At 41.2% G+C, this 20,087-nt stretch overlaps 1 protein-coding gene across 1 annotated transcript in view; it reads left to right on the top strand.

The window, feature by feature from the left end:
• Window positions 1–768: 768 nt before the first annotated feature.
• ENPP6 (ectonucleotide pyrophosphatase/phosphodiesterase 6) overlaps window positions 769–20,087 on the top strand; it is a 149,215-nt gene continuing 129,896 nt past the window's right edge. Inside the window, exon 1 of the mRNA XM_006834428.1 lies at window positions 769–1,089. Coding sequence (XP_006834491.1) covers window positions 849–1,089 — 241 coding nt within the window. The 5' untranslated portion in view covers window positions 769–848. The remainder of the gene's footprint in view (window positions 1,090–20,087) is intronic.

Below are 20,087 nucleotides of genomic sequence, written 5' to 3'. Positions count from 1 at the left end.
GGTCCAGACACCAGCAGCTAATTTGTTATTTGAAAAACAAAACAACGAACTTAGTCTATAGGTGCAAGTGGCTAAGATGCTATGGCTATGTAGACTCAAATAGGGCCACAAACAGGCTCCCAAGTTGTTGTTGTTGTTAAGTACTGTGGAGTCGGTTCCGACTCATAGTGACCCTACACAGGGTTTCCGAGGCTGTAAATCTTTATGGGAGCAGAAAGCCTCATCTTTCTCCCGTGGACCTGCTGGTAGTTTCAAACTGCTGACCTTGCAGTTGGCAGCCTGACTTGTAACCACTACACTACCAGAGCTCCTTAGGGTCACAAGTAGGGCTTCTTAAATTCATTTACATAGTGAGCTTAAAGTATTGTGTTACTAAATTTTAAGTGGAAATGTCACTAAGGGAATTTAAATTAGGCAAAGTCGTGGGATAACATCAAATTAAAACATCGTCCTTTCCCTTGGCTCCTCCCTTTGGTTAGCCCAACCGTAAAGTTTGTGTTGACTATTGTCTTCTTCTAAAACTTTACTTCCCTGCCACTTACATGTATTTATTCCTGGAATGTTCACCAAAAATAACAAGGTTACACTCTTTCCCTCGGTGTTAATTCTGGGTTGTTTGGGAATCCTGCTCACCCCAAGAAGACAGTCTATGGATTTCCTAGTAGAGAGTAAGCAGAGATGATTAAAAAGGGGGTGCTGTACCTTTAAATTCTGCAAGTGAACTTGGCTCTGTAAGGCCAGCAGCTCAAGGTCCAGCCCCTAGAAGAGAGAATAGCTACAGATTCTCCATCTTCAGTCTTTGCAAGGGGACGGCTGTGCCAGCCAGGCTCTGGCAGGCTTCTGGCAGCATGGCAGCAAAGTTCTGGGCCCTCCTGCTGGTCCTTGGGCTCAGCCTGGCTCAGCCAACCTCTGCCCACCGGAAGCTCCTGGTGTTTCTGCTGGATGGTTTTCGTTCAGACTACATCAGTGATGAGGTTCTGGAGTCCTTGTCGGGTTTCAAAGACATTGTGAGCAGGGGAGTAAAAGTGGATTACTTGACCCCAGACTTCCCTAGTCTCTCTTACCCCAATTACTACACTCTGATGACTGGTGAGTACCACTTCCACTTCTTGGTGGGGAGGGGAGTGCTTGAATCACCCCAGAAAAGTTAGCTCCTGCCATAGAATGTGATTTAAATGTTCAGGTTCCCGAAGTCTTTGGGGGTCCAAAGAAACATGAGAAGTCTGTGTTCTTGGTGTGAAGAGATTTTTTTCACAGTTATTTTTTTTTCCAAAAGTTATTCTCAGGGTCTTTTTTGGGAATTCTCAATGTGAAGAAAAGAGAAAAACAGCACTAACTGATGTATCTATTTGATGATACAATATTGTTGTTGTTGTTAGGTGCTATTGAGTCAATTCTGACTCATAGCCATCCTTATAGGGTTTCTGAAGAGCAGCTGGTGGGTTTGAACCATCAAACTTGAGATTCAAACTGACCTTGCGGCCCAGTGCTTATCCTACAGCGCCAAACCAAGTCTCTGATGATTCCATGGTAATTATTTATTTTACAAATTAAAATTCTGGCTAACCCTGTATTTTCTAAACCTACATTTCAATGCTCAACAGGTCCTCCTGAGTCAGTACCAAATGTCTTCTTCCCCTTGCTCTGTAATCAGCTGTCAGCATGGGCTCACTTCAACTTGCTTAGCAATGTGCTAGACTGTGTAAGTCACACAGGGGACTCCTCAGAGGGGACTCATGTTCCTGGATTACTTGGTGGGGGTTTTCAGGTCAATGCCACTTTTTCTTTCTTCTGTCTTTTCGGGCTTAAGTAAAATGACATGTAGAAGAAAAAAAATATGCTTTGTAGTTCAGATTTCTCATTTTCTAGCTTCTAATGTCTGCTAAAAACAAAACTACAGGAAAAGCAAAAACAACATTAACAACAACAAAAACTTGGCTTACCCAGACTATGCTTGGGCTTCAAAAAGCTGATTTGCCAAGAGAAGGATGACCTACATCTGGAAAGGCCAGGATTCCAAGTGTCATGTTCTAAGCTGATCTGCTATCTTTGTACTAGAACTCCCTGCTCTCTTTTTGTTCACATGGTTGGATCCCCAGCATCCAGTATGTTCTTTAGCTAACCTTTGTAATGGTCAACAAGAGGCGCTCGGAAAGAATTAAGCAAACTATCTAGGGAGGCTGCTAAAAATGCACTGTTTTGCTGGTGATGCAGAACTTGGCTATGTACTCTGAGCGCAGGGGGAGTTCTATAAATGAACAGAAAGGGAATGTAAACACACACATCTGATTATGTGTCGCCCCCAGAATGGAAAAGTCAAAGGAGTCTGGAAATATGAATTGGTGTCTGTGACTGTGTGCTTTATATATTTACACATAAACGTGTCATAACAAATGTCCTGGATTATAGGAAAACAATAGTTTGGAGACTTCAAAATGAAAGGATAGAGGAAAACAAAGACCAGGCTGCACCCAAGCAAGGAATCTCTTTACTTATTGTTTTATTTCTCCCAGCAGACTAACAATCCAGATCTCTACACTGAACAGGATTAACAAACGTCTCCTTTTGTCGTCACTTGGCATGCATGTCTCCTTCCAGGGCAGTAGTTTGCAGGCTGCTGGGTCACACACAGCTGTTATTGTATGTCACAAGCCCGACTTCAGTTCTATCCAGTGAGCTTCACACACACAGACCACCCTGCTCCAGCCCCCTTTCAGAGCCTGGTTGTCAGACCCAATTCATAAACTGCCACGTGCACTTTTCCCCATCTCAGTAGAAAATGAACAAAATTCACTCCAGAAATTCAGACTCCAGTCAGTCAAAAGGACCATTAAAAACTCCAGAGAGCAACAAATCCCTGACATGGCTATTTATTGGTCAGAGCCACATTCGTGTTCCAGCACAAGAGATTTTGTGGACAAGCCCCTGTCTCACAGTCACACCTTCATTCCAGGTATTGTCACTGGTTTGTTGTTGTAATGTGCCATTGAGTTGCTTCCAATTCATATCGACCCTGAAGAAGTGGCTGGTGAGTTTGAACTGCCAACTTTGTTATTCAAACTAACCTTGCAGTCTAGTGGTTTATCCCACAGTGCCACATCAGAACTCCAGTCTAGTCCTGAGAAAAGAGCCCCGTTCCATGAAGGTTGACCAAAAGCTCATTCTCACTTTCACATGGAGTCTGATCTGAACCATGGAATCTCAATACATGTTATTGCTATAGATTTTCAGATGGCAAAATGGGTTGTCTGATTTGATGGACTGCTTGGACCATACCCTAACTCTTCTACTTGTATACAAGCAGTGACAGTTTGTGTACTAATGTCTTTGGGTGTGATTTGTCGTCTATCTACTGAGCAAATATACAAGCTTGGAGCTGTGATTTGCAGTCTGGAGAGCCACAGCCATAAAACCAGTATCATTCCCACTGCTCCAGCATTAACTCTCGCAGCTAAATTTAGACTGTGTTCTCCAAGTATCCATGCTTATTTTTCCACCTAATGTTAAAAAAGGGGAAAAAACAACAAAAAGAAACACAACCTCCATTTTTTCATATCAGAAAACACATATCAGTTGGAATTATACTTAAACAAATGGCTTGAGCACTTGAATATTTTATGAACCAACAAAAGTATCACACTAGATCCTTCTGGTACTAAAAGATATGCTGTTTTAGGGTTTCTGGGTATTCAGAAGAGAGACAATAATCTCACTTCATCATATGAATTATTGCCAAAAGGCATAAAGCCCTTGGTGTTCTTCTCTTTGCGTGAAGAGATACGATGACTTATTGGAAAGAACACTGGCCTTGGGGCTGGGAGGACTCCATTGGAGTTCTTGCATGCTCAGGATGACTCTGGGAGACTGTGCAAATCATCGAACATCCTTGTGCTTCAGTTTCCTTATTTGCAAAATTAATCAAGATGGACTGCAGGGTCCTAGATCAGGCCAGGATGACAGCTGGGCCTTAGGAGGGGGTCTGATTATAGAAAATAAGCATTTGACTGAAACTAGAAACTAGAGAAGGAGCATTTCATGGCAAAGCTACATGGAAGGTGATGATCAATCAAGTTACTGGATTTGAGTTTTTCCCCTAAACTTGGAAATAATATAGCTCAGTCCCTGCATGAAGTCACTGGGGCTGATTAATTATTTTCCTCAAAACATGTTTGCCTCATAGCAAATGTAAGCAAAACTATAATAGTGAGCAAAAAGATCCATCAAACAATTGGTTGCTGGGCACATTGACTCCTCGAACTGGGACTAAAATGGGCTTGGCTGTTATCTAAATGGATGGTGGTTCAAGTCCACCCAGAGATGCTTTGAAAGAAAAGCGTGGAGCTCTACTTCTGAAAAACCAGCCATTGAAAACCCTATGGAGCATAGTTCTACTCTGACACATAAATTACCATAAATTTCAATTGTCTCAACAGCAACTGGTTTGATTTACCCAGGGTGCTTAAGTTCAAGTTGAGGAAGAGAGATAGATCCGAGATACTCTGAATACTCTGAAATGAATGACAGGGGGTGTCAAAGGGTAGTCTCAACACTATATATATTTAAAAAAAAAAAAAAAAGAAGAAGAAGAAGAGAACTTACTTCCATTTGAGAAATGTCTGGGGAAACATTTTGAGGATGGTGGGATATAAACTGGATTAAACAGTAAATATCTTACTTTGTATAATGTTTGTCGTTTTCTTCCTGAAGAGCTGAGTAGGCATCCCCTAAATTTGGTTAAAACACAACCACAGTTTAACTGCTACTGGAATGCTTTCTGTTTTAATCTGTCCTACTGTCAATCTTTGTGTAAAGTTATTCCTCCTTTAGAAGTCAATCCACATTTGCTTTAAGTGAAATTTAACCAAAATCAATGGAAAACAGCAGTGAGTTGTTCCATCCAGGTCATGGGTAATAGAAAATGCTGCATATGCTTTGAGGCAGCATAATTTAGCATTGTTTTGCTAAAGTTAAGGGCAACATTTGTTTGTAATTCTTGAGCATCACTGGTTAAAAAAGGGAGAGGTTGTTGTTGTTAAGTGCCCTTGAGTTGATTCTGACCCATAGCGACCCTGTAGAGTGTTTCCAAGGAGCAGCTGGTGAGCTTGAACCACTGACCTTGCAGTTCAAATGACTTTTCAGTCTGACGCATTAGCCCACAGTGCCACACCAGGACTCCAAGCAAGGGAAAGGAGTGACCCAGAAATACCCTCAGTAGTAGGAAAGCCAGTCTAGAATTTAATCTCTACTGCAAATAAGCTTACAAGAAATGTCCATACATTGAAATAAATGTTAAAATCTATTTAGTATGATGTAATAATGCCAACATTTAGAAACTAGTCAATAAAGTGCAAGGAGGTTCGGAGTTTTGCTCTAGACTTCATAGTATGTCAACAACGGCTAAGAGGGAGGCCAGGTCCCAAGGGTGGATTCCCACACTGCACTGAGCAGGGTACTAACCATGTCCTGGGATGCCCAAAAGGTCTTGCTTTTGACCTAAGAGTGTAGGTAGCTCTCTCTCCAGGGCCGGTCATCGAGATAGCGAAAACCTGTATAAAGAAAGGTGCTATATTAAACCTGTGCTTGAGTCAAAGAAAAATAAGCATGTCAAGTGCTCCACATACACATTTGTGTCGGTGTATTTCATAGTACACTCTTAGAAATTAAATGTGAAACAAATTTTTACCAGACCCAAAGGACCCAACATGCTGGAGTAAGAGACTGTAGAGTAAGTCTCCTGCTCTTAAGAAAATATCTGATTTAAATTAAAACTGGCCATCACACAGACCAAAGGAAATTGATGCAGAAAGTGCTCAAACAATCACATTTTGTCAAAAGCTAACATTTTCAGTTTTATGCAGATTTCAGCCTTCACTTGTGGGGTTACCTACAGTCCTGTGCAAAGTGGAATGGAAATAGTCTTCCTGGTTCACTCTCCTCCCTCTAAGATTGGCATGTATATGAAGGCATTCATCTCTGGTTGGTAGCTTTTTTACATATATGGACCAAAAACCAGTTACTGTCAATTGGCTTCAACTCATGTTGACCCCATATATATTAGGGTAGAACTCTGCCCCATAGAATTTTCAAGGATTGATTTTTTAGAAGTAGATTAGCAAGCTTTTCTTCCAAGGCACCTCTGGGTGGACTTGAACTTCCTGTTTTGTGGCTAGCAGCCAAGCTCATTAACCATTTACACTATCCAGGAACTTCTATATATGTAGTCACTTCCTCTAATAAATCATCGATATTTGCTATGTCTTCTTTCTATCCTCTCATTCTCTCTCCAACCATGCTGTTTTGAACAGCGACCTTCCAGTAGCCAGAGTAATTGGTCAGTCCTCACCTTTCATTTGCCTTGACCAGGAGCAGCATTTGGCACAATCCATACTCACTCCTTTGTCACTACTTACATGGCTCCCAGGATCGAGTCATCTCTTGCTTTTCACTGACCACCACTTGTTGCATTCTTTCAGTTCCACCCCATCTTCCTGATCTCTCTTTCTCTCCCAGCTCAAGTCACTGTACTTTCAAGATGGATCCTGAAAGCTTCGACTTCTTCCCACCTGCACCGATAGTCCCCTGGCCCAAGCCACCACTGATGATTGCGTGCAACCTCCTAAGGTCTCCACCTCCACTGCCCTGTAGTCTATTCTCCACATTCCAATCAGAGGCTTCTTGCGAAAACGCTGGTCTGATCATTTGCTCCTCTGTTCAGACTTTCCCAGAAGCTCTGATTTCACTAAGTATGGGCTCTGGTAGCGTAGAGGTTATAATTTAGGCTGCTAACCTCAGGGTCAGCAGTTCAAAACTACCAGCTGTTACGTGGGAGAAAGATGAGGCTTTCTGCTCCCGTAAAGATTTACAGCCTCAGAAACACTGTACAGAGTCACTATGAGTAGGAAACAACTCCACGGCACACAACAACAACAATAGAACATTCTGGCACACTTTATCAGTAATATTCAGGCAATTTACAGAACCAGTTCCCATCCTTCTTCTCCATGCTTCCTCACATTAGCTACACTGGTGTCCTTACACATGCTCTTCCTTCTGACTGAAATGCCTTCTCAGATAAAACCAAGGATTTCTCCCTTACTTCCCCTAGTCACTGCATCAAATATGAGGGGTCTTCAAAAAGTTTGTGGAAAAATTCCCTTAACTTTTAATTCTGTTTTCCCCCTAACCTTTTGACGCTCCCTTGTATGTCTTCTCTGGCCACCATGACAAAAATCGTTCACTATCACTCCATCATTTTCTCCTCTTACTCTCCTTACATTTGGACATAGCACCACTTTTATTATTTCTGTATTTCTATCTTTTCCAAATAAAATTTATTGTAGTAAAGGAGCAAAATAACAATGATCAAAACATTCAGGGATTGCGAGAAATTATTCACTTTGACATTGATTTTGGGTGCTTCTAAACAAAAAAAGATTTTTAAAAATTGGAATTATATTTTTGTTGCCAAAGTTAATAGCAACATTATTAGTAGCCATTTAGGCAAACTGATGACCACATGCATCTATTATTCTTACATATCATAAAACACGGAGTCCTGGTATGGTGCTGTAGGATAAAGCACTAGACTGTAAGGTCAGTTTGAACCACAAGGTCAGCAGTTCAAACTCACCAGCCACTCCTTGGAGACCCTATAAGGGTCACTATGAGTCAAAACCGACTCAACAGCACTTAGCAACATCAATAACAATCATAAAACATGTCTATCACTTTTATCTTAAATTGTGCTTTTTACATACATTATTTGAGGCAAAAAGAAGATAGAAGGAGAGTTACTCATGAGGAGACAGTTGTGCCAAAATAGAGGCTAAAGTTGTTGTTGTTAAGTGCTATCGAGTTAGTTCCAACCCATAGAGACCTTGTTTAGAGTTTCCAAGGAGCAGCTGATGAGCTTGATCTGCCGATCTTGCAGTTTAAATGGTATTAGGAAGAAAATTAAGTTGAACATCTAAAGTAATATAACTCAAGGGAAAATCCCAATTGTAGTTATGATTGCTGAAGCTAGGAAAGTACAGACAATAGCAATGCATTGAACAAAGCAAGTAATTCAGAACCAATGCAGGGAAATGTGAGAGGGTGGTGGGAGCCTGCTTAGATGTGATTCCATCTGTGGGTTTGACACCTTAAAATGCCTGTCTGGGTCAGCCACCATCTTTGCGTTCTCACCGACATCCTATGTTACTTATGTGGCAGGATTGTCTATGCAGGCATCATGAAGAGCTCCTTATGCATTTATAATAGTTAAAATGAATGGTGACTTTGGCTGCCTATAAAAGAATGAGGGTTTTTTAACTTCAGCCACTTCCACACCCCAAGTTTACTCACAGAGTTTCCGGTGTGTTTTTTAACCCTGTAATTGAGGCAGACCAGACATAGTGAAAAAAGCTATGGGTTCGGGGCAGAACATATAATTTCATCTATTCTGTAACTTTTTGACTCTCAGAATAATTTGAGAGAAGTTTTTATTTTTGCTTTGTTTTGTTTTTATATTCTTTATCAGTAAGATGGGAGAAATATGACAGTTCCAAAAGTTTTGTTGTGAGGACAGATTGAGAAAATGTATGTGTAATATCACTGAAGGTCATTAAAAGACAGGAAAGAAAAAAAATAGACCAAAATGGATGTCAGAAGAGACTCTGAAACTTGATCTCCATGAACAGGTGATAAAGTGAGTTAAAGATATGAAGAAGTAAAAGAGCTGAAGAGAAAATGTTAAAGGGCAGTTCAAGCAGTCAAGTACGAAACACAAAGTCAAGTGCCATAGTGAAATGTGCAAAGATCTGGAGTTAGAACCCAAAAGGGAATAACATGCTAAGCATTTCTAAAGCTGAAAGAAAAATCTAAGCTTTGACTTGCAATATCAAAGCATTCTATGGGCAAAATATAGAATGATGAAGAAAGTATCAAAGAAGGTGGAAGGTATTCACAGAGTCACTGTACTAAAAAGAAATGGTCAATCTTCAACCATTTCAAGAGGTGGAATATGATCAAGAACTGATTGTACAGAAGGAAGAAGTCCAAGCTGCACTGAAGGCATTAGTGAAAAACAAGGCTCCAGGAATTGATGGAATACAGAGTGAAGTCTTCCAACAAACTGATATAGCTCTGGTAGTGCTCACTCATCTATGCAGAGAAATGTGGAAGACAGCTACCTGGCTAACAGATTGGAAGAGATCCATATTTGTGCCCATTCCAAAGAGAGGCATCCCAACTTCCTCCTGTGGAAATCATCGAACAGTATCATTAATATCACATGTGGTAAATTTTTGCTGTAGTTAATCCAAAAATGGCTGCAAAATACATTGACAGGAAACTACCAAAAACACAAGTTGGATTTAGAAGAGGACATGGAACTAGAGATATCATTGCTGATGTCCTATGGGTCTTTACTGAAAGCAGAGAATACCAGAAGTATGATTACTTGTGTTTGATTGCCTATGGAAAGAATTTTCACTATTAATCATGACAAGCTATGGATAACATTGGGAAGGATGGGTATTCCGGAACATTTGATTGTGCTCATGAAGAACCTGTACATAGACCAAGAAGCACTCATTAGAACAAAACAAGGGGTTACCGAATGGTTTAAAATCAGGTAAATAATCCGAGAAGCTGGATTATATGAAGTAGAGTGTGGCATCAGGATTGGAGGAAGATTTATTAACAGCCTATGATATGCAGATGATGCAACCTAAATTGCTGAAGGGAAGCGCACTTAAAATACTTACTGATGAAGACCAAAGACCACAGCCTTCAGTATGGGTTGCAACTCAATGTAAAGAAAACAGAAATCCTCACAACTAAACCAAGAAATAACATCATTATAAATGGAGAAAACATTGCAGTTGCCAGAGAATTCATTTGCTTGAATCCACAGTCAACACTCATGGAAGTTGTTTTTGTTAAGTGGCGTCAAGTCAGTTCCAACTCATTGCAACCCAGTATAGAGTTTCTGAGGAGTAGCTGGTGAGCTTGAACCACTGATCTTGTGGTTCAAACCCATCTTGCAGTCCAGCGCAATAACCCACAGCGCCATACCATGTATCTGTTCAAAAATCAAACAACGTATTGTACTGGCAAATCTGCTGCACAAGATCTCTCTAAAGTGTTCAAGAGCAAAGATGTCAGTTTGTGGACTAAGGTGCGTCTGACCCAAGCTATCATATTTTCAATCGACTCATATGCATGTGAAAGTTGGACAATGAATAAAGAAGACAGTAAAAGAATTGATGCATTTGTATTATGATGTTGGAGGAGACTACTAAAGTACCGGTAGTACAACCAAATCTTGTTGGAAGAAGTACAGGCAGAATGCTCCTTAGAAGCCAGGATGTCCAGATAAGAATTCTTCTCTCATACTTTGGACATATTATCCAGTCTTTGGGGAAGGGCGTTATGCTTGGTAAAGTGGAGCATCAGTGAAAAAGAGGAAGATCCCCAACGAGATGGATTGACCAAGTGGCAGCAGCAACAGGCTCAAGTTGAACAACAAATGTGAGGATGGTTCAAAACTGGACACGGTTCATTCTGTTGTCCATAGGATCTCTATGAGTCAGAGTCAACTTGACACCACCTAAAAACAGCATCAATATTACAAAGGCTGATATATATTACATACTTTTTCAGTAAGACTAGTCTAAATATATCAGTAGTTTATAGCAACTGTGGTTTATTTGTCATTTATGTACAAGGGTTTAGGGGATTAACTCTGTCCTATTTCATCTTCATACTAGGACCCATGCTGAGAAAGCAACTTCTAAGTGAGACATCTGTCAGCTTGTCCCACTGTAGTGACTTGTATGCTACTATGATGCTGGTGGTTTTACTATCAGTATTTCAAATACCAGCGGGGTCACCTATGATAGAAAGGTTTCCAGACTAAAATAGACTAGGAATAATGGCCTGGAAATCTGCTTCCAAAGATTAGCCAATGAAAATCTTATTGATCACGTCAGAATAGTGTCTGAGATAGTGCTGAAAGATGAGAGTCCCAAGGTTGGAAAGCATTCAAAATATATAGAGGCCACAACACTGGGCTCAAGTAAATCAGTGCTGGTGAGATGGCCCAAGACCAGCCAACATTCCTGTTATACCTAAGGTTGCCATTGCTTGGAGCCAACAGTAACAACAGCAATAAGACATGCTGGTCATGTGTGAGAGGGGAAAGGGAAAACAGTAGAGCAGTGTGGGAGCTCTTAAATCTTCTGCTCATAGTTGGTACAACTCACTTTGATTCACAGTTAATTAACTAAAGCAAGTCATGTTTCCAAATTTGATGCCAATAATGCAGGAAGTAGCAGGAATTATCTTTACCATTAATGCAATGTATGACAGAGACTAAATGGATATTGTTGCTGTTGCTGTTGTGAAGCGCCATCAAATTGATTCCTATTCATAGACGTCCTGTATAGAGTTTCCAAGGAGCAGCTGATGGGTTTGAGCTGCTGTCCTGTGGTTTGAAATACAGTGCTGATCCTATAGCACCATACCAGAAGTCCAAATGGGTATTACTCACATTATATAGGAAACTTGTGGGTGTTCTTGTTATAAGAAAATGTAGATGAATAAAAAATATTTTAAAAACAGTTGAAATGTCCAGTAACAACTTAAAAGCTAAGAATGATATAGCAGACCAAGAGAAGTGATGTTCTAAAGTTGAATATTATAAAATGCAAATGAATCACATTGAAATAATATGTGTCTACAACTCAGGTAAGGGATGTACTATGGTGGATATAATGGTTGTGAACATCTCTATGGAGAAGGTGGGTGGAAATATTTTTAGTGGAAGGTGAAGTTTGAGCCAGATTTTTTAAAAAAGTTAATAAAGTCTGGTAATATATGAGGTACTTAAACATGAGCAAAGTTTAAGACTGCTAAACCCTTTGACCATTTAGAGTAGGGATTGGAAATTAGAGAGAAACAAGTTTCTTTAAAAGAAAAACAAGGCAAGCTAAAGCTAAACTGAATAATCCAATAAATTCCTTTTCTAAGTCAAATGTTTGTGCATCTGTATTCTTTGTAAGTGAAGCATATGAGTTGAATTTGATGAGCACCAAGAGGCTCTGGTAGCATAGTGATTACGAATCGGGCTGCTAATCTCACGATCAGCAGTTCGAAACTACCAGCGGTTCCGCAGGAGAGAGATGAGGCTTTCTGCTCCCGTAAAGATTTACAGCCTCGGAAACCCTGTACAGGGTCGCTATGGATCAGAATCGACTCGATAGCACTTAACAACAGCAACATGAGGCAGAACTTGCTGATTGATGAGTAAGTAAATATGGGAAAAAATGACAGGAACAGAGATCCTGGTGTGGCACTGTGGGCCATTTGAACCGCAAGGTTGGCTGTTCAAACTCACCAGCTGCTCCTTGGAAACTCTGTATGGGGTCGTGATGAGTCAGAACTGACTTTACAGCACTTAACAACAACAACAAAGCTGAAAGTTACTCAGAAATCTGATGCATCCTCTGGTTGGATTCGAACCACCAAACTATCACTTAACCGTTTACACCACTCAGTGACTCCTGTAGTTATTAAGTGCCATCATGTCAGTTCTGACTCGTAGCAACCCTATATAAGGTTCCCAAGGAAACATCAACCTTGTGGTGAGCAGACTAGTCCTTATCCTATGGCGCCACACCAGGACTACCAGTGACCCCTATTCACCCTGAAACCCAAACTAAGCCAAACTCATTGCCATCAAACTGATTCCAACTGGAGCCACCCTATAGGACAGAGTAGTACTGCACACAGATGCAAAGTTAAAATCTGTCTTCTTGTACTGATGTTTAAATTTTGTCACTTGCTTCCTAGGGGAGCCTAGGAATATCTTTTTACTTTTTCATTTAAAGTTATGGTCTCTGTAATTAGCTCCGATGAAGCTGTCTAATGAAAGTTGGGTGGGTGGGGAGTTGGGCAATGGAAGCCATGAAGAACACTAACTTGCCTTGAGAAGAAATGTGTTCTAAGAATTTATAAAAATAATCTCTTCTGGCACATCATTATTTAAGCTCCCATCAACAGACCTTTCTACACTAAAATGCCACTTTTGAAAAAGTATGTTTCTTTTGGCTTCCATGGTGATGATAGGAAGTCTTGTTATATTGCATTCAGCTGCTGGAAGCTCACGCTCTGATGAAGGGAGTGGTTGGGTAGTGGGTAAAGCTTCAAAATGTGGCGAAAGATTTTGATTATAATAACAGAAAACCATTTTTTAAAATAAGGTTCTACCATATGGAGCCTCTTAGGGCTACAAACCATGGTCTAGCTCACCTCCTGCTTGTCTTCCTCCACCCAATTGTTGATTGATACAACCATATGTCTCCTGCCAAGACTTCTGGGAGTTTGGTCAATCCATGATACTCTCAATATCTGCTCAATCATAAATGCTATGCCAAAAATCAGTTAAAGGACATTTAAAATTAATTCAGAGAGAGCCTGAGTCAGCATACTCACATATATTTCAGAGACACTTTAAATAACACCCACTCATGTTTCAGAGTCCCCTTCCCATGAATAGGGCCATTGTGTCCAAGGTCTCATCAGCACAGACTTGAGACTGGCCTTGGATTCCTCTGGGTCCTGTGTGTAGCATTTGGCTCCTGTTGGAAGTTTTGCTTGATCTTATCCACTCCTTGTCCTCAGTCTTCTCAGCAGCACAGAGAAAGAACAGGACAGATGGATCATGAAACAATGTTTGGCAGACTTATGCAGGTAAAGGGATACCCAGGCTGAAATCATAGACTCTGGGTTGGAAATACTGCAGGTACTTTGCCCCTTGAGTCAGTAATTCCTTCTAGGCATCTTCAAGGGTTAAATCTTCATTGACTGCCAATTTTGAGATAGGAGGACATTTGGAATCATTGTGAAAATGTATGTAATTGTGTTATTTACAGTGAAACTTCCCAACCTGTTGTAAATTGAATTGTGTTCCCAACCCAAATATGTGTCAATTTGACTACCCCACATTTTTCATGGTTCAGCAGTTATGTAATGGTGTAAGCATCTCTCATGATGTGATCTGATGTCTGATGTAATCATCCTCCATTTGTGATGCTTTGTTAATTCTCATCTTTATATGAAGGAGCTCTGGTAGTGTAGTGGTTACAAGTTGGGCTGCTAATCTCAAGGTCGGCAGTTCAAAACTACCAGCTGTTCCAGAGGAGAAAGATGAGGCTTTCTGCTCCCATAAAGATTTACAGCCTTAGAAACACTATACAGGGTCACAGTGAGTTGGTACCGACTCCACAGCACACCACCACCACCACAACCACCACCACCATATGCTAATGGGGAAGGATTAGGTTATATTAATGAGGAGTAGATATTGTTTGTTATGTTAATGATACAGAATAAGAGTGTGATACCAAACATTTACTAAGGTTACAACCTTGATTGGATATAAGGGAACTTTTCCTTTTGTTAGGTGCCATCGAGTCTGTACCAACTTATAGGGGCCATGTGCACAGCAGAATGAAACACTGCCTGATCCTGGGTCAACCTCACTATTGCCTACATTACCTTTTATCTTAAAGAGATAAAAGAAGAGCGAAATAAGTACAGAGAGAGGAAATTCAGTACCATCAAGAAAGAAGAGACAGAGGTGAAGTGCATTCTTTGAATCCGGATTCCCTGTGCAGAGAATCTCCTAGACCTAGGGGAAGATTGATACCAAAACACATGGAGATTTCCAAGAAGCATTGAGCCCACAGATGTTGAAATGAAACAAAGACCTTTCTCCAGAGTTGACAGATAGAGACAGTCTTCCTCTAGAGGTAGCATCATGAATTCAGACTTCTAGCTTAATAAAGTATGAGAAAATACATTTCTGTTTGTTAAAATCATCTACTTGTAGTATTTCTTGTAGCTGCTATATAATGTTATAGCAGCATTAGATAGCTAAGAACCTGTGAGCTGAGGTGGGTTGGTTGGTCATGAATCATGTATGCTCAAGATATTGGTCCCCTCAACACCAGGGAGGCCATCTCCCTGGCCAATGACCTTTAGTCTGAGCAGTCTTGTCCTTTTACCCCAGAATACCCAACCAGACTTTTTGTGGGGGCCATTATGTTCTTGTGTGGCACTGTGGACTAATGTGTCAGACTGCAAATTAATTTGAACTGCAAGGTTAGTGGTTCAAACTCACCAGCTGCTCCTTGGAAACCCTATACAGGGTCGTTATGGGTCGGAATCAACTTGACGGCATTTAACAACAACAACATTATGTAAAGCAGGTAGGGAGGTACTAGTGGAACAAAAAGGACATCAAGGTACCAAAAGTCTTTCTACTATTTCAGTTGCCTGTCCCAAGGAGGTGTCTTGTCCTGACTCTGCCATGACTAGCTGTGACTTTGGACACATCATTTCATCTTCTTAGTTTTGAGTTCTTGTTTGTTTAAAACAAGAAGCCCAGATGTAGACTGTGCATTGAGTGAAGACCTAATGTATTCTGAACTCTATTCTGTCCCAGAAATATGGTAGTGAGGTCTGAAGGAGACTCTTCAGGGGCCTTGGTGGGAGCCAAGGGAGAGGCAATGAAAGGGCTCTTAATGGGACACCTGGTCTGGTCATAGCAACTCCATTTGATCTTATTTCTTGACTATGCAAAGACTTTTCATTGTGTGGATCATGACAAGCTATGGACAACATTGTGGAGACTGAGAATTTTGGAACCCTTAATTGTGCTCACAAATAACCTGTACATAGACCAAGAGGTAGTCATTCGAACAGATCAAGGGGAACTGATTGGTTTAAAATTAGGAAAGGATTATTAAAAGTAAGTATTCACCATACTTATTCAATCTGCATGCTGAACAATAATCTGAGAAGTTGGATTTTATGAAGACAAACATGGCATCAGGATTGGAGGAAGACTCATTAACGACCTGCTATATGCAGATGGTACAACCTTACTTCCTGAAAGTGAAGAGAACTTAAAATATGTACTGATGAAGATCAAAGACCACAGCCTTCAGTATGGATTGCACTTGAATGCAAAGAAAATTAAAATCCTCATGTCTGGGCAAATAAATAAATCAAGATAAAGGGGGAAAACACTGAAGTTGTCAAAGACTTCATTTTGCTTGGATCCACCATCAGCACTCATGGAGGCAGGAGTTGACCAATATGAATGAAACAGCATATTGCATTAGGCAAATCTGCTGCACAAGACCTCTTTAAAGTGTTGAAGAGCAAAGATGTCAGCTTGAGGACTGAGGGGTGCCTGACCTAAACCATGATATTTTTAATAGCATCATATGCATGTGAAAATTGAACAGTGAATAAGGAAGACAGTAAAAGGATTGATGCATTTCAGTTATGATGCTGGAGAAGAATATTAAAAGTACAATGGATGCAAGGAGCACAAATAAATTAGTGCTGAAAGAAGTGCAGCCAGACTGCTCCTTAGAATCCAAGTGGCCAGTCTTCATCTCTCATACTTTGGGCATATTATCAGGAAGAACCGTCTCCTGGAGAAGACAATCGTGCTTTGTAAAGTGGAGGGTACACAAAAAACAGGAAGATCTCCAACAAGATGGACTGGGACAGAGGCAGCAACAATGGGCTCAAGTGTAACAACAATTGTGAGACTGGTGCAGGATTGGGCAGTGTTTTGTTCTGTTGTGCATAAGGTCACTGAATTGGTACTGACTCAATGACATCTAACAACAACATACATTTGAAGAAAGTGGTTTACAGTTCATACACGGGATACTAATGGTCCTATAAAGATTCTGGCCTGAGGGAGGGGCAAGTAGTCAAGAGACACCTCCATATCTGTGATGATGGAGAGTCCATATGTGGATACAGTTGGTGGAGACACCCGCAGAGTTTACTTAAGGGTTCGTATGTCCCAGATCTTGCACACAAATCAAACATATTAGCCCACTAGGTCTGAGTGTGTTTGGTTTTCCCTGAAAATTTCTCAATTAGTATAAAGATTTGGCTTTCACAGGTGCACTAGCAAAAACATTCTCTGTCAATGGTTGAAGAAAAAAACCTTAAACAAACTTAGGTGTTTGGGAGAAAAACCTCAATATTGAGATTCTTAGTCATTTGCTAGCAGACCCTAGGCCCAGCCAGGGATCTGTTCCTTGCCCATCTACACTCTATGCCACCCAAGCATGCAGACCAGAATAATGAAAAAATCTAAAAGGGTCACCACATCAGTCTGTGCATGTAACTTTTGATAACCCACCCTCATCCCTGTCACTCATTTTCTCTTCTGTGAAGGAGAGAAAACACAGCTAACCTGCAAGATGTCCCACCACAGAGCTGTCCACAAAAGGAAGATGGTGAGGAAGAGGCATGTCAGGGCATGAGGACACCCAGAGTCACTCTGGGGAGCTTTATAGAAGTCACCAGGATCTAAGGATCTACACTGTTGACCGCAATAGCAGGCCCTCCAAACACCAACAGGCCCCCCAGCCCAAGATGCCAAGGTACTCGGAGCAACCAACCAAACCATGGAGTTTCTATAAATGATTTTTTAAACTTTGCACACTTGTTCCCTCTGTCTCTGGTCACAAATGTGTTGTGGAGGCTGCCTCTATCCTGCCAGGATTCCCCAGAAGGCCCCTGCCAGGAGACACCAGTGTTTAGGGTCCTCTGGAGCCAGTCAAGTTTTTTTTATCAATTGGAAGAAAAAACATATATTAAGGATGCATAAGAAACTAGGGACCATGGTTTTCTATTGGGATGGGAAACTTGCAGATGAGGAGCAAGGATGGAATGAAGATTTTTGTAGCCTACCTTTGCGAGCAATGTGAATGAGTTAATGATAAGTTGTAATCATATCCAGTGGAACCTGCCCAGCTCTGGTCAAATGAGTAAACATTTTTATTCATCATTGATTAAGCTCCTTTGTGATTTAGGGAGTCTCTGAGTGATACAGATGCCAGGTGTGGTGCTATAGGGTCAGCCCTGAACTGTGAACCATAAGATCAGCAGCTCAAACCTACCAGATGCTTCCTGGAAACCCTATACAGGGTCACTATGAGTCAGAACTGACCCAGTGGCACTTAACAATGATAACTGGGCAATACACCAAAAGATTGGAGGTTTGAGCTTATCTAGAGGTACTTTTAGATATCTAGAGGCTTGGTGGTCTGCTTTAAAAAATTATCCATTGAAAACCCTAGGTAACACAGTTCTACTATGATGCATGTGGGCTCCCATGCGTTAGTCAACTCAACAGCAAAGGGCTTTGCAATTTAGGTGAATATATTCTCATTAAAAGGACATTTGAAAAGGTATTTCCAAATGAGTGGGCATAAAGCATGTTTTGTGGTTTGCTTTTCTTGGTCTGTATGGCACAATTGCAATCAGCAGTCAGCCGGAGCTCAGGAGACCCATGGACAAGATAGCCCCTCACCATCTTCTTCGAACTCCACCACCTCACGACGAGAGCTGTTACTGCCCCTCTGAGGAGCTTTCCTCTTGTTACAAGGCTAACGGCAATCTACTGGGCCCCTTTATGTCCAACCTCTAAAGGGTTTTCGTTCCAAGGTGGGTCACCCTAGTTTTACATTTTGTAATTATGAATGTCTTTGGAGAAAAGTTGGATTGGGATATCTGGGCCAGGCCATCCACACAGCAGTCAACCTTGCTGTTGGTCTAAACTCACCTGAGGATGGAGGAGCAAGGACAATATCTGTGTCTGTTTTCGGCAGAGAAAACACTAGGTTGATGTTTGTTCAAGTACTGTCTGACTCAATGGCAAAGGCCTTGCATTGTCTATAATTTTTAGGCTCTAGAATTTTGTCACTGAACCCTAAGTGTTAGTTGGTATTCTGCTGTTTATACTAACTGACCTCTTAGTGCATTAACAGGCCTGTTTTTTCATCTCACTGGTTTCTGTAGTCCTCTGGGCCATACTCCATAGGCCCCTAAGGCCCTCCTCACATCTTCATGCTGATATCTGTCTCGCTTCTTGGCTAAAAGCAGCCTGGCAGCCACATTCTGCCTATCATCCTGGACTTCCCAGCACTAGAACTGTCCCAGATGCTTACTGGGTTCTGTTGTTGTTGTTGTTAAGTGCCGTTGAGTTGGTTCCGACCCATAGCGACCCTGTGTAGGGTTTCCAAGGAGCAGCTGGTGAGCTTGAACTACCGACTTTGTAGTTCAAACAGCTTTGCAGTCTGGGGCATTAACCCACAGTGCCACACCAGGACTCTGGGTTCTGTGGGTAGATCTAATTCCAGGTTCAGGTTTCTCTTAGCTTGGCCCATACTTCTATGTTAGCCAGCTGGCTTCATCCCAAATCATGATGACCCCTCTTTGCACACTTCCCTATACAACTTTCACATTCCATTTTAGCATGCATTTATCTGCTCAGAATACAACATTGCAACTATTTGAGTGGCCTTGGTACTACATAATAAAACCCAGTATACCCCAATCCAGATTTCCTCCAAAGACACTCATAATTACAAAGTATTAAAAACAAAACAAAACAAAACAAAAAAAAAACCCAGAAGGTTTTTTGGTTTCAACGGCAGAAGCAAGATAACAAAGGAAACAATAGCAATAAGATGCACAACACATTGTGTGGCCGCTGTGGTTCTCAGGCTTGCCACCTTCAGGTGTTGACTGCAGCAAATCTGGCTGCTCTGACAAGAGCAAGGGAAAATTTAACGGGAGTGTCAGTGCTTAGAGGCAAACACCATCAGTAGCAGTCAGATGAGGCACCTATAAGGATATGTTACAGACTCAGGCATGGATCCCTTAAAAGAACAGCACCTGAGCTCAAAAAGACATCTGTTGGAGCACTCAGTTTATTTTTAAGAATTCTAATGATTACTCATGAAATAAATGTTCTAGTTTAAAACAATTAGAAAGGGTCTTGATTTCGCTAGTGCATCTGTCTTGCTGTGCAGGACAAGATGCCATGGTCCAAATTCCGAAATAATTAGGTAAGGGCTGAGACACACCAAGTGCAGGTTTCTGAGTCATAGCTGGAGTCTGGTCTCCCTCAGATGATCAGGATGGAATCTGGACATTCCTTTCCCATCTTTCTTACCAGATGAGTCTCTTTGCTTGAGCGCTCAACTTTACTGAGCACTTTT

The sequence above is a fragment of the Chrysochloris asiatica genome, unplaced genomic scaffold (assembly GCF_000296735.1).
Source record: "Chrysochloris asiatica unplaced genomic scaffold, ChrAsi1.0 scaffold00011, whole genome shotgun sequence".
In the NCBI taxonomy this organism is placed as follows: domain Eukaryota; kingdom Metazoa; phylum Chordata; class Mammalia; order Afrosoricida; family Chrysochloridae; genus Chrysochloris; species Chrysochloris asiatica.
Note: the sequence above shows the minus strand (reverse complement) of the source record. Positions and strands in the feature narration are given on the sequence as shown.